The sequence below is a fragment of the Pteropus vampyrus genome, unplaced genomic scaffold, assembly GCF_000151845.1.
Source record: "Pteropus vampyrus isolate Shadow unplaced genomic scaffold, Pvam_2.0 Scaffold294, whole genome shotgun sequence".
Lineage (NCBI taxonomy): Eukaryota > Metazoa > Chordata > Mammalia > Chiroptera > Pteropodidae > Pteropus > Pteropus vampyrus.
The window spans coordinates 1529015-1541970 of NW_011889075.1; the positions used below are offsets into that span (position 1 = coordinate 1529015).

The window sequence follows — 12956 nt, forward strand, 5'->3', positions numbered from 1 at the left end:
AATTATCTAAAATTATTTCTATCACACAATGTTTTTGTATGCTAACATTTATGATAGCATAAAAATCATTACTTTTGCCTTACCATTGGTGGTATCAAAGGCAAACTGTCCTTTTTTATCGTTTCATATTCAAACACCCACATATACAAAATTATTTTAGAAGGTTTATGCTATAAAACATAGACTGAGATTAAGTAAACACTTAGGATTTCTTTCCACTGTGTCATTAATCTAAATTGAAAAACAGCTATTCCAGTATCTAGGCAACACAATTATTAATAACTTTAGAAATTATTGAAAGAAATAAATGAAATATTATCTCACTGAATACTCACCTAGTTTTCCATCCATATGAACATTTTAAAAAATAACTGATGAAATAACCAAATAACTGGATTTTTAATATCAAAACTATTAAAACTGTAAAGAAAACACTGGTATTCCCACTACAAAAATAATAATAATAATAAAATAAAATAAAATAAAATAAAATAAAATAAAATAAACCACTGTGACTAGCAAAGATAATTAAGACTTTAAAAAACAACACTGGAAGAATTTGGTTTTTAGACATCAAAACTTACCAGATAAATTCTTAGTCTTCATATAAAGAGAAGGCTTCTCTAACAGAGATGTAACAACTTTGCATAGCTGTTCTTCCCAAGACAGGAAGCCATTATTCATAGACTGGTAAACAATTCTGATTTCATGAACTGTAGGTGGCTACCATGCAGGAGTAAACTAAGCGATTTTAAAAACTTATAAACCTAAAATAGGTCCTTGACATTTATGAAAGGATAAGTCCCCAAACCTAATAGATGTAAATTCGAAACAATACTATAGCATATATTTCTGTCATGAAGTGAAGTCAGGTATAATGGAAAATTTTAATTTGCCTCTTTACATCCTCTGACTTACTGCCTATGAATGAAGAAAAGAACTCATGAGTGGCCTTGAAAGCCTACTCATAAGCTGCACTAGTCACTGCCACACATCTGTGCCTCAGCCACATATTAAGCCCTGAAGTCGTAATACTTCAGAATCTATAGCAAATATTCATAACTTTTTATGAATATTTGGTCAGGGACTGCCGCATGAATATTCTACATCAACGTTAGACAAACTCCAACACACAGCCTATTACGTAGTTAAAGTTTCTTAGAATAATTTATCTTAGTCATCATTAAAATGGAGGGAAACATATTTTGGGATAAGGGCTAGGAAGCTATACCAACAACACATGTAGAAGGATTCATTTACGTTACCTGTTCTTGCTTCTCCAGCCACTTGTCCACCATCGGGTGACTGGCACTCAGAGATGAGCGAGCATTATCTCTCTGAAACTGGTTTGACCAGTTACTGGTATCCCGTGGAAGACTTCTGTAGTTTTCATCTTTCTATTCAAAAAGAAACAAAAAGTTGTCTTGTAAAAAAACAAACAAACAAACAAACAAAACAGACCTTGCAAATTAATGATGCACCTGGTTTGTCAAAAGTAGCAGAAAAATGATCCTACATATTTAAATTATTTTGATAAGCTTATACGAAATAGCTGATTAAGGACATTTCATCCAAATTAGACCTCAGAAATGGAGTCATATGCCAAGGATGAGGGAGTCTAATGGCTATAGCATGGAAGGCAGCCACACATGTATGTGCACAGAGACGAAAGATACCTACACTCCCTCCCAAATCAACCTCCCAGGCCAAGTATATGGAAAAGAAAACAAAAAGTATTTCTACATAAGATATTTACTATCCCTCAAACACGGCATTTTCTCTTTTCTTCTTCTTTTCAATCTTATAATAATATTGTGAGATGTTTTCTGAAATTTACCAAAAATGTGTAAAACATGGACGACTAATGAATTTCTTTATTTAGATCTTTGTAGTTTATGGCTTTAGGCAAGACAGTTAAGACCCTCTGGGATGTTCTGCTGCATACTTCACAGGCTAGTTGTAAGCATTAATTCAAATATCAAGGAAAAAAATAGTTTATACCAGTACATGGTACATAACAGACACAATTGTTCATCCCAACATGTTTATGACAAGTGATAGCTTTACATAAAAATGTAGTTAGTGAACAAATATTTATTTACTACATCCCAGAACAACCAAATGCTATTGGATGTTTCTTTTAAATAGTAACTTATAAAACTGTGCTTTGGCTTTTGGGCTGTAAAACTTAATTTCAATGTTCTGAAAAGAAATGACAAGGCTAGGCACTCAAAGGTAGTGAACTCAAACATTTCAGTTCAATAACTAAATCTAAATATCTCCTACGAGAACAAATTTAAAATGTTAACCTATGTCGACCCACTCGCATCAGCGTCCCTTTGAGAGAAGGGACTCGCATCACTTTGAGAGAAGCACCAAAATATCCTCCTTCAGAACTTTCTGTTAGGGTAGTCTGGCTGTGCATACTATATACATGATTGGTTCTAATTCTCCATTACTTAAACTATAAGCAGCCAATATAAACACAGAAACAAAAAAGTGTAATGTAATAGGTTTGCAGTGTATACAACTTAGCAATAGACCAGGATGTTGTTTTTTGTTCCTTCATGAGTTCCATCAGATAATAAAACTTAAAAATGAATTGATAGTCTTGAACCTATGCCAATATTGTGACATGTGGGGAAAAAAATGTTTTAATCTATAAATATTTACCAGTATGAATTTTAGCATAAAACTTCATAAGTTTTTTTAATTATCCTATAAAAAATAAATTTTAAAAATCAATATTAGCATTAAACATTAGCAGCAAGTACTTTTTACTAAAAAAACCCTGTACATTTCTGGTTAGTACAGCTCAAGAAAGCTGTAATGGAGCATAACGACAAATGCAAGAGAAAAGCTGGTAAGATTCGGATGCTGCTCCAGGCCCAGAGATTAGGGACTGACCTTGCGTATAAAAACATGGAAATGGTAAAATAAGCAAAGGACGTAGACAAAATCTAAAGAATGAAGGAAATGAAGAAACTAAAGCTGAGTGTATCTCCAAATACTAAGAGCCCCTCCCTAAAACGTGAGCATAATTCAGAACAAAGAAAACCTATCTGTTTCACGATAGTCCATAAACTTACTGAAAAGAAATTCAAATAAGTCATAAAGAGTAAATTTATTAATAATAGACCCTTAAATGTCCACGAAAAGAAGGATTGGAAGTATGGGGAAACACAAGTATAATTTTTATGTCAAGGATCTTGAGACTAACAACCATTGGCAAGGGACCTGATTTTTCCATTCATTTTCGACCTCTAAGGCAATTATTACACCAATTCTTTGCTTTGAAAATGAATAATTAAACAAAAACTATTAAATACCTATTCTGTTTTTCAATAGAAATGTATTTCAGGGAAGCCAACAGTGCCAGTAGATGAGGGAAAGCTTGTCCTTTCAGAAAAATGCCAAATAGGCAAAGTAGATTAATAATTACAAAAATCACCATTTTTAACTCCTAATGAAAAAATTCACTCAGACAAAAATAATCAGTGGATACTAAGACTGTTAAGTAAAAAGTTGATAATGAACTAGATGTATGCACAGTGACCTAATACCATTTGCAAAGAGAAAAATATATCTTTAAAATGAAGAATCCAGATGCCACCAAATTCTCACTTTTCTTGGTTTCAAGAATCCAGGATGCTACCTGTGCTTCCTTTGATTCCTTTGAATCTCCGACATTATTCCTCTTCCCTGAAATGGCTCTCATGGACTCAATCTATGGACTGCTTATTACTCAAAAAGTGTACAATTTCAAAGCCTCCTCCTGGACAACTTCTAGGCAAAGATCACCAATATTAAACTTTTTTCCTAAATTCATGATCTAAATTTCCAACAGGATGTCCCAAAGATACCACAAAATCAATAGACCCAAAGTGAAACTCACATATCAATTCTGGCACCCTTCTGAAAGATAGTCATAATCCTCTTCATCTCTTTCCTCCCTCTCTAAACCCCACAGGTGCTAGGTCTTGGCAATCCACAGTTCTTTACCAATATTTTACACTCTACCCATCATTCTAGCTCATGATCAACTTGTCTCTCATCTGAACCACAGCAGCCTCTAACTGGATGCTGGCTCAGCCTTATCCTCTCCAACAATGTTCTATGCCACTTCCTACAGAGGATTTTTCTAAAATGTATGTCAGGTCACATTATACCTGGGACACGCACTGGAAGTCACCAGAGGAACCTGCAAACAAGTGTGTGCTTGGTGTGCCACATGCCTCTTCACCTCCACTCATGATCTTTCTGGGTCTCGACTCCCAATGACCTTTTTCCTGCAAAAATACCTACCATTCTTCAACACCCAGTTCAACGGCTACTTTCTCTAAGAAGCATTCCCTGATTCACAATAAAATTACTAATGTCATGTTTTTGTTACCATTATATTCTAATTTTACTACTAATTATAGTTCTAACTTATAATTTAGTTCACTTTTTAATTGCTAGTTCCACTATGACAATAAAACCTAGGCAGATCGGCTTTTACCTTTAAACTCAAGCACTTAGCTCAGTGGCCTATACCTATTGTTGTTTCTTATTTTCACATGGTTTCAGAATATCAACACTTTTTAAAAGAATACTTCTACAAGTTGTTTTAAAAGTTGATAAGGGAATGCTTTAAAAGGTATCAAGATAAATTTCAGTGAAAATGTATTCTTACTGAAATGTAATAATTGTACTTTTAGATTTATACTAAAAGATGTATGTCATTGTTATATGACTATTTCAATTTAATGTCACACCTACTACAGTATACAATGTCTGTGGAAAATGTGATTATTTCCAACTGCACCTTAAAAGTGTGACATTTATCCATTTACATCAACTTTAACATGTAATTCATGTAGCAGGCCACTACAGGGTAATCACATAAATGCAAGGGCTACAGATCAAACTGTCCTTTTGAACTCTACCTAAAAAATTCTACAATTTATATTCTCAGAATCAACTCTAAGAAGTTAACAGATAAAAATAAAACTGACGTTAACCCCTGAAAATGAAAACGTTTCCTAATTCAACATTGTTATGGAAAAATCAATAACAAATTCACATATTAATTTATTTGTGGTATGTGAAAAGTAAACTACAGTAATCTTTGGTCTCTATCAAGTAAGTGAAAAATTTCTAAAATACGTAATTAATCACTATGCAACATATACATTATTTTGTTGATAGTATCATGCAGGTATTACTAGCATTTCAGCCATGATCTTGCTGATTATGTATACAGAGAATATAGTCCTATAAAGCTGCGATTCTCCATTTATGATGTAAGTGCATCAATAAACAACATAACATGAAATATATTTTCTACTTCACAATATATGCTTGAATATTAGCTGTTTCTAATAGAAATGTAATAGCATATTTTATTTTCAATTTGGAAACATTTTTTTTAGTATAAGTGATTTTAAAAATATGATAGTCTTTACTATGTCATGGACCAAATTAGAGTCAACTACAAAAAAATGGCAAAATTTTTAAGTTAAATGTATTTGTAAAACTTGTATTTCATAACCTAAAGAAAGGAAAACAAAACCAACAAACTTTTTGCCTTTAATATTTTGCAACAAGAGCTGTATTTGATAATAAACTGGAGAATGTAATTTTAAATTGATTTCATTCTATAATCAAATTAATGCCTCCAATCTGTATATTGGTAAATTTCAAAGCAAAAACAGCAATCTTTTTATTTAGACTTATAAAAATCTATCAGTAGTACCAATACATAAAACCTTAAAGATTATTAAATTTGCTAATGACAAGAAATAATTTATTACAGTAAAGCCACTACTTTATCTAAAAGATTATATAAGAAAAATACCATAAGGAATTACTTTTTTTTTTTTTTTTTTAATTATAACTTTAATCCTCTACTTATGAGGCTGCCCCAAACAGCCAGTGAGCTTTGCTGCTGGGTGGGAAACTTTTCCTCTTGCCAGAAAAAAACAGATGTTCCTGCTGTGATCAGGGATTTTTCTTATCATCTTAATGTACTGCCATATCATCAGGTGTCAAAAGCCATCCAGGCTGAGAAATGCATATTAATTCGCTGCTCCCTGGAAGCAGTACCCTGGTTATGGAATAAATCTCTTCCAGACTAGGGAAAGTAACTGTCCTTTCTCCCGCTCTCAGCCCTCCCCAAGCCAATTACAATTCAATAAAGTCACACAGAACCCTCCAATGCCTTGGGATAGACGCTTATTCCTGGCATGCTAAGCCGTAGCTCCAAGGCTTTATCTCTCAGAAACAGCTATTTAGCTGATGGTCAGATTTCTTGGCAGCTCACACCACTATGTTGCAGAAATATGGGAATATGTCTTGAATATTACAGAAGTAATGGATATTTCTATATTAGCATAGGAAACGTGGCTATATTTTTGCTGTTTTGATGCAAAAATTCCACTTTTAAAAAATCATTAGGAATTGTGTCATATTTTGAAATACTACTCAATGCACATAAATTTCACTTTTGCACCATCTGCGCATCCTATATTTTCAAATATTCCCATGTGGTTTTCAGATTTTAAATTTACAATAGTTTTCAACTCTACAGTTGTGGTCAAAGAGAAGATCCAGTTTTCTGCATTATCATTTCCCAAAGAAAGAACACACAAAAACAAAGGAAACATTCTCAGGATGTCCAACCTGAAATTATGAAACTAAAGTGAACACAGTAACTATGGCTTAGGATAATTTTTTTTAATTACATGAAGTTTGCTAAAATCATCAGTAATCATATTTTTGATTCAATGTAGCAGACCCATTCCCCTTTCTGAAGCTAGAGCTTATTCGGGGGGCCTCCTGATGGCTATTCCAGAGCATGACCTTGGAAGCAATGCCAAGGCTAAAGCATAGAAGATAACAACCATAAAATGGTCTGTAGATAGGATGTTTTCAATGTAATTTCCTGATTTTTAAATCATCCTCTAGATAATAAATGGGGGTGGGGTAAGTGAGATGCAGGGGCCATAAACCGACTCACACAAAACAACATAGGTTCGATAACCAACTTATAAACAACGACAGAAAGTTTGACAGTTCCTATCTGTTGAAAGCAATGCCTAATGCCGCTCTGAGGTTGACCTGTGGAAACGTCTTGGCCTTTATAAGTTGACCAACCCTTTTCTGTATCAGATCCCTCTATGTTCAGAGCCTGATGCAGATCCATGTTCCAGGGTTTATTTTTCGTATCTGATAGTAAGAATGTTAAGGTACTGCCAGTTGTAGGTTATGAGATAAAACTAAAATGTTATGCTTCTAGTTTTGTCAACATTACAACCTGAAGGATTTGCTGTGTGACAGCAAACTTATTTGCAAAACTAATCATAATTCTCAAATGTGTACTTATATATTAAAGAGAATTTCAACATGAATTTTTTTTTTTCTGGCATATTGAGCATCCTTGAGTTTCCTACTGATCTAAATATAATTCTGTGTTCAAGAAGCTATTGAGCATATATCACAAAGACTGGAAAAGATGTGAGTTCAGATTTTTAGTTCAGATTTTTCAGGCCAGAATGAGTTTTAAGAACTATGTACCCTTAACATTTCAAAGGGAGAAAAAAAAAAACTAATAAAATTTGATATACATGCTAGGAGACTTTATTTTGTACATTACTAAAATGGAAATTTGCTTAGGCAAATTACTAATTCCTGTTCAAAACCTAAACTCACTTTATAAAGATTAAAATAAAGATTTAAAAATAAAATATTTATTACTTCTGAAATTTGAGCTACAGAGGTACTATTTATTTGGCATCTAAAATCTCAGGATTTTGACTCTTTTCATTTAAAAATTTTAAAGTTACAATGTCAGTGTAATCCCATGTCTCTCATTACAAATTCTTTCACACTTTATAGACTATATGTCTATTACTAATGAATATAGTCATATATATATATAATTTTATTTCGACAAAAATGTATGGATGTCCAAATTTCCTCTTTGTCTTGTCACAATTCTGCTCAGAAGTAGAAACAAATTTATAAACACATACTCTTTTCTTTGTCTCTTCCCCCTTCTCATTAATAATGGTTAAGAATGTGGAAGAAAGCAAACACCAAGAAGGAAAACGAGGTGTGTACGTGTTTCAGTGTTTATGCTCATTTACAGTAGATAAAGTCGAGCAAAGCCATTACATAATCATGAATCACAAATTATATTTACATAAGAGATGGTTGGTTCGTTAATAAATACTACAGTCTGGGGAATAATCATGAGTGAGATGTTTGTTTTAAAATTGTTTTAAATTCCAATGATCTCTTGCCAGATATAACTGAGATAATCTCCTTTATCCTAAGAAAACAAGCAAAAGATGGTGAGGAAAAGGTAGATGGCAAGGAAAATTTAATTTTTTTTTCAAATTACAAAAATGTTATCACCATCTGGATTCTGAGAGATGAAGGAACAGAGCGGAAAGGGAAGCAGCATAACAGCAGCTCCCATTACGTTTCTTGCACAGAACTTAATAAAAACCAACATGACCACTTAAACACTACAGCCGTAAGTGTCAGGAATAGAGAAAACAGGCCACCATTATGGATCCCACTTCTTCAACCAAGGGCAAAGGTACGAGAAAAAAAAACAAAATATAAATATTTCAGATCAGATTTCATTTTGAAGAGCTGGCTAATTTTCTAAAATTATAATAAAGATAAAGAGCAACATTTGACTAATGCTGCTTGACTTTGAAAAACAAATTTAAATCTGCAACAATTTTAAAATATTTTAGAAAGTGATACATATTTCTTATTTCGAAGGCAACAAACACCCACTTATATTTCATTTTCTTTCAAAAACACATAACTCTATATGCTTATATCTCAAAACTAAAATTGTAAATAACAATAGCATTTTGGATTGGGAGCATTTGCATAATACCAAGAAAAGAAGGGAACAAATGCTAAAGATGATAGATGTGTAAAATATTACAGTAGTTGACTAATTCCAAAATATTTACTATAGTCTTATACATTATCTAAATATGCAACATATATCTTTTATTTTATCTAAATATTTTCACCTTAATTTTAAAGCTATACACACACACACACACACACACACACACACATAAAGTATGAAAATTTGAAAGTCAAGGAACTTGCACCATATATAACTACCCTGTCAATGTAAATATTAGCATTTCCGTCTTACACTTTTCAGTCTACAGTGATAACCTCGATGAACTGGGTGGATGAGCAGAACAACTGGCTGGTTCCTATGAAGGGCCTAGGTAGTCTACATTTTATCTTTCTTAAAGTCCTCCCCTTAACTGTGAAATTGCCTCCTCAGGTAAACCATCTCCACAGATACATTTTTGAAAATGTTTGTTTTCACTTATCATAATCTTATCCTACTTACTGCTTCTCATACAATAACTTTTCTGGAGAATTCCATCTCCACTCAGGAAACATTTAGTGTAAAGAAATCAATGGCTCAAACTTCTAAAGAATGAAGTCCTCTTTTCAACCCCGTCAGCAGAAAAAGCATGTTCTCTGAGCAGAATATTAATTATCAAGGAAACTGTTTTTGTCCCCAAACTATAAGTGAAAACCATGATTTTTAAAAATGTCATTCTGGGAAATTTTTGAGTAATTCCTGTTGAAACCCCCACTTCCTCAAAAAAAAAAAAGAAAGAAAAGAAAGAAAAAACCACAACCTTAACAATCTGAATAAAGTGGAAACAAAACAGTTGTTGCACTGGGACGTCACAGCAGAAATTAAGACAAAAATGGGAGCACCCAACTATGAGAATGCAGCATGTTTAAAACCGGTAAGCAGTTCTCAGATTAAGGATTGTCATGGGGAAGGGTGCCAACCATAAAGCACTATTTAATAAAATCAGTTGAAGAACTTTTAATATAACTTATTTCCAAAGAGAAAAGTACATTTCAGAGAATGACCAGGTGTGTCAGAAGGCTCACAGAGACCTATACCTGATTTCTGGTTCCATGCGATCAATTATCTGTGCATTAACTGCCATCTCTGATTTTTTGGCACAAAATGTGGGTTATATAACCTGCCCTGTAAAGCAGAGTTTTTTTAAAAAAACTACTCACTTTGGAAAAAGTTTGGATTTACAGAAAAGTTGGGAAGATAGTGTATAGGACCCCTACTTTTCACCCAACTCCCTCCAATGTTAACATTTTACGTAACCTTGGTATATTTGTCAACACTAAGAAATCAACACTGGTACAATACTATTAACTAAACTAAAGACTTAGTTGCAATTCATCAGTTAGTGTTTTTTAACTCATGTCCTTGTTTCTTGCCAGGAGCCCAAAATGCATTCAGTTACCATATCTCCTTAGTCTCTTCTGATCTGAAACAGTTTCTCAGTCTTTCCTGTTTTGTTTTTTGGGGTTTTGTTTGTTTGTTTGTTTGTTTGAATGACATGACATTCTTGAAGAACAGTGATCAGATATTTTGTAGAATGTCTCTCAATTTTGCTTTGTCTGAAGATTCCTCATGATTACACTGGAGTTATGACTTTGGGAAAAAATTCCACTGAGGTGAAGTACCCATCTCATCACACCATGACATCAACATATCACTAATAATATTAACACTGATCACTTGGTTAAGGTAAATCTACCACTTCTCCACTTATAGTTATGATTTTTCACATCCAATCCTCTATCTTTCAGAAAAAAATTACTAGGTGTAGCCAATCCTCAAGAGGAGGAGAAAAGCATCTTCTGAAGAAGGAATTATTACATATATTATTTGAAATTCTTCTTTAAGGAAATTTGTCTCTTTCCCATTTATTTTTTATTCAATCATTTATTAATATCAGTGTAATCTCATGGATATTTATATTGGTTTTGGGGTTATAATCCAATTATATCATTATTTACTTCCCTGTTATAAAGCAATGCATATAAATCCCAAAGGTCAAGTATATAATTTCTCAATAGCGATAACAAAAATATTGATCATGATTATTAAAGAGACAAACACAAAAAAATTCCCCCCAAAGGGGACAGAAATGAAGATGAGTTCACATAATCAGATTATTAGTGATATTAATGAAGCTAGCATATTTCTACTTAAGACTAAGATGTTATATAGACTTGGTGAGGTTTTTAAAAATTATGCCAGTTCTAATCATAAACAAATGCTCATTATTCTTATATTCATATTTTAATTGCCTAACAAAAAGTTTTAGAGAGAAAATTATATGGTTATCATGTAATATTTTACAGTTTCAAATATTCAGCTAAATAAACATCGAGCAATAAATGAAGTCTGTAAATTTGTTGGGAAGTGAGTGGCATATTTGTTAAGAGTACAAAATTTGAAACTGAACAATCTAGGTTCGTATCATCATATCATAACTTTATTATTTTACAACAGGTTTAACTATTAGGTGAGTTATTTAAACTCTTTAAGGCTTTACTTCCTCATCAATATAATGGGAATGGCAACAATATGTACTCTTCACAGGATGAGTAAATGAGACAGAACATGTAACACAATGTAACACATCAAGCACAATGTCTGGCAAGAAGCAAGTGCTCAAAACAACTTGGCATCATTGCATGGAAATATCAAAACTTCTAAAACAGATACAGTTTAGAGATGGGATAGATGGAAACCATTTCTATACCCACACTGTAAAAAACCTAGATTGAAATGCAATTCTCCAAAGGCAGCTCAGAACATGACGGCACCTAAAAAAAAATGCAAATTAAATTATCAGAGCAGCCAGCATGGCATATACCCGGTGCTCTAGTCCCAAGCAATCCCATTTTATAATTTTCTTGTTAATGATACAACATGAAGTGACTAGATCTAACTTCAAGACTCAAAGTAAGTAGGTTTATAAGCTAAAGTATCAAAAATTAAAAATGGAAATCAACTTAAAAAAAGAAATGAGGTGAAAATATTTTTAAAGCTGTGAATTTTTGTTCAGTATAATTGAATCAATGCCAATCAAAAGCTCTCCCTCAAGTCCAGAAAAACAGGTGTAATATTCCTCTATACTACATGTAACTTCTGAGGGTGCTCAATAAGGACTGACATTACTTTTAATTTATAGTTCTGGTGTGGTTTATGAACTCTAAAAATATCACATCCAGGCTCAAACATTTTTCCCAATAGAACCTTAGGATTTTTTAACTTTGGACACAAATTATAATACTTAAAGCATATGAAGACAGATTATATTCTGAAATATAGCACAAAAACAGATGAGACCAGTTTGTTAACAATTCGGACTAGGTGAGCTTGGCACTTGAAGTTGGCCTACAATAGCAATGATTATAACCACCTCTTACTTAAAGCATAAAACTGCACTGCATTCAAATTAGGATCTTTTAATATGAAAAACAGAAGGGTAAAACTTATAGTTTTGGAGGTTTTCAACAGGTGTCTACCCTGAGAATATAAGTGCTCTTTAAGAAGGACTCCTGGTGGCTAAAGTGGGCTCAAATTTGTTAACAGAGTCTAGCAGCCATTGCAAAATAGGGCTCCTATTGCTCTCTCTGCTTTAGGTAAAAGGCACAGACTGGGCTGCCAAACCTCCTGCACTGTGCCTCTGCCTTCTAAGCCAATCTTTATAATGGAGCTCCTGGAATCGTATTTCAACCAATAGGACTGTGACTTTCTCATTCCAGAACTGCACAGCAACATCCTCATTTGCATCTTTATCCACCCATCAGAGAGATTCTATTCCAACCAATCAAGATAGTGCTATTTGAACCAGTTAAACAGTACATAATTGGAGTCCTCATTTGCATATTAATGGACCAATCGGGGACTGGGGTCAGGGCACTCTCTATATAAGCTAACTTTACCTCTGCCTCAAAGAAACGCCTGGTTGCATTTCCTGTTAACAAACTCAGCTGTAACACCTGAGCCTCTTGCTTGAGCAGTTTCTACTGAGCTGTTTCATGCCTGAGCTGGCTCACTGCTAAACAGTTCCACAGTGGAGCTA

The 12956-nt window shown here is 33.4% G+C and overlaps 1 protein-coding gene across 1 annotated transcript in view; it reads right to left on the reverse strand.

Moving 5' to 3' along the window:
• The window catches only part of PARD3 (par-3 family cell polarity regulator), a gene marked incomplete at its 5' end in the record, with an annotated part of 522521 nt that overhangs the window by 317812 nt on the left and 191753 nt on the right, over positions 1-12956 (reverse strand). The window contains one exon of the mRNA XM_023521117.1: positions 1266-1397. Coding sequence (XP_023376885.1) covers positions 1266-1397 — 132 coding nt within the window. The remainder of the gene's footprint in view (positions 1-1265; positions 1398-12956) is intronic.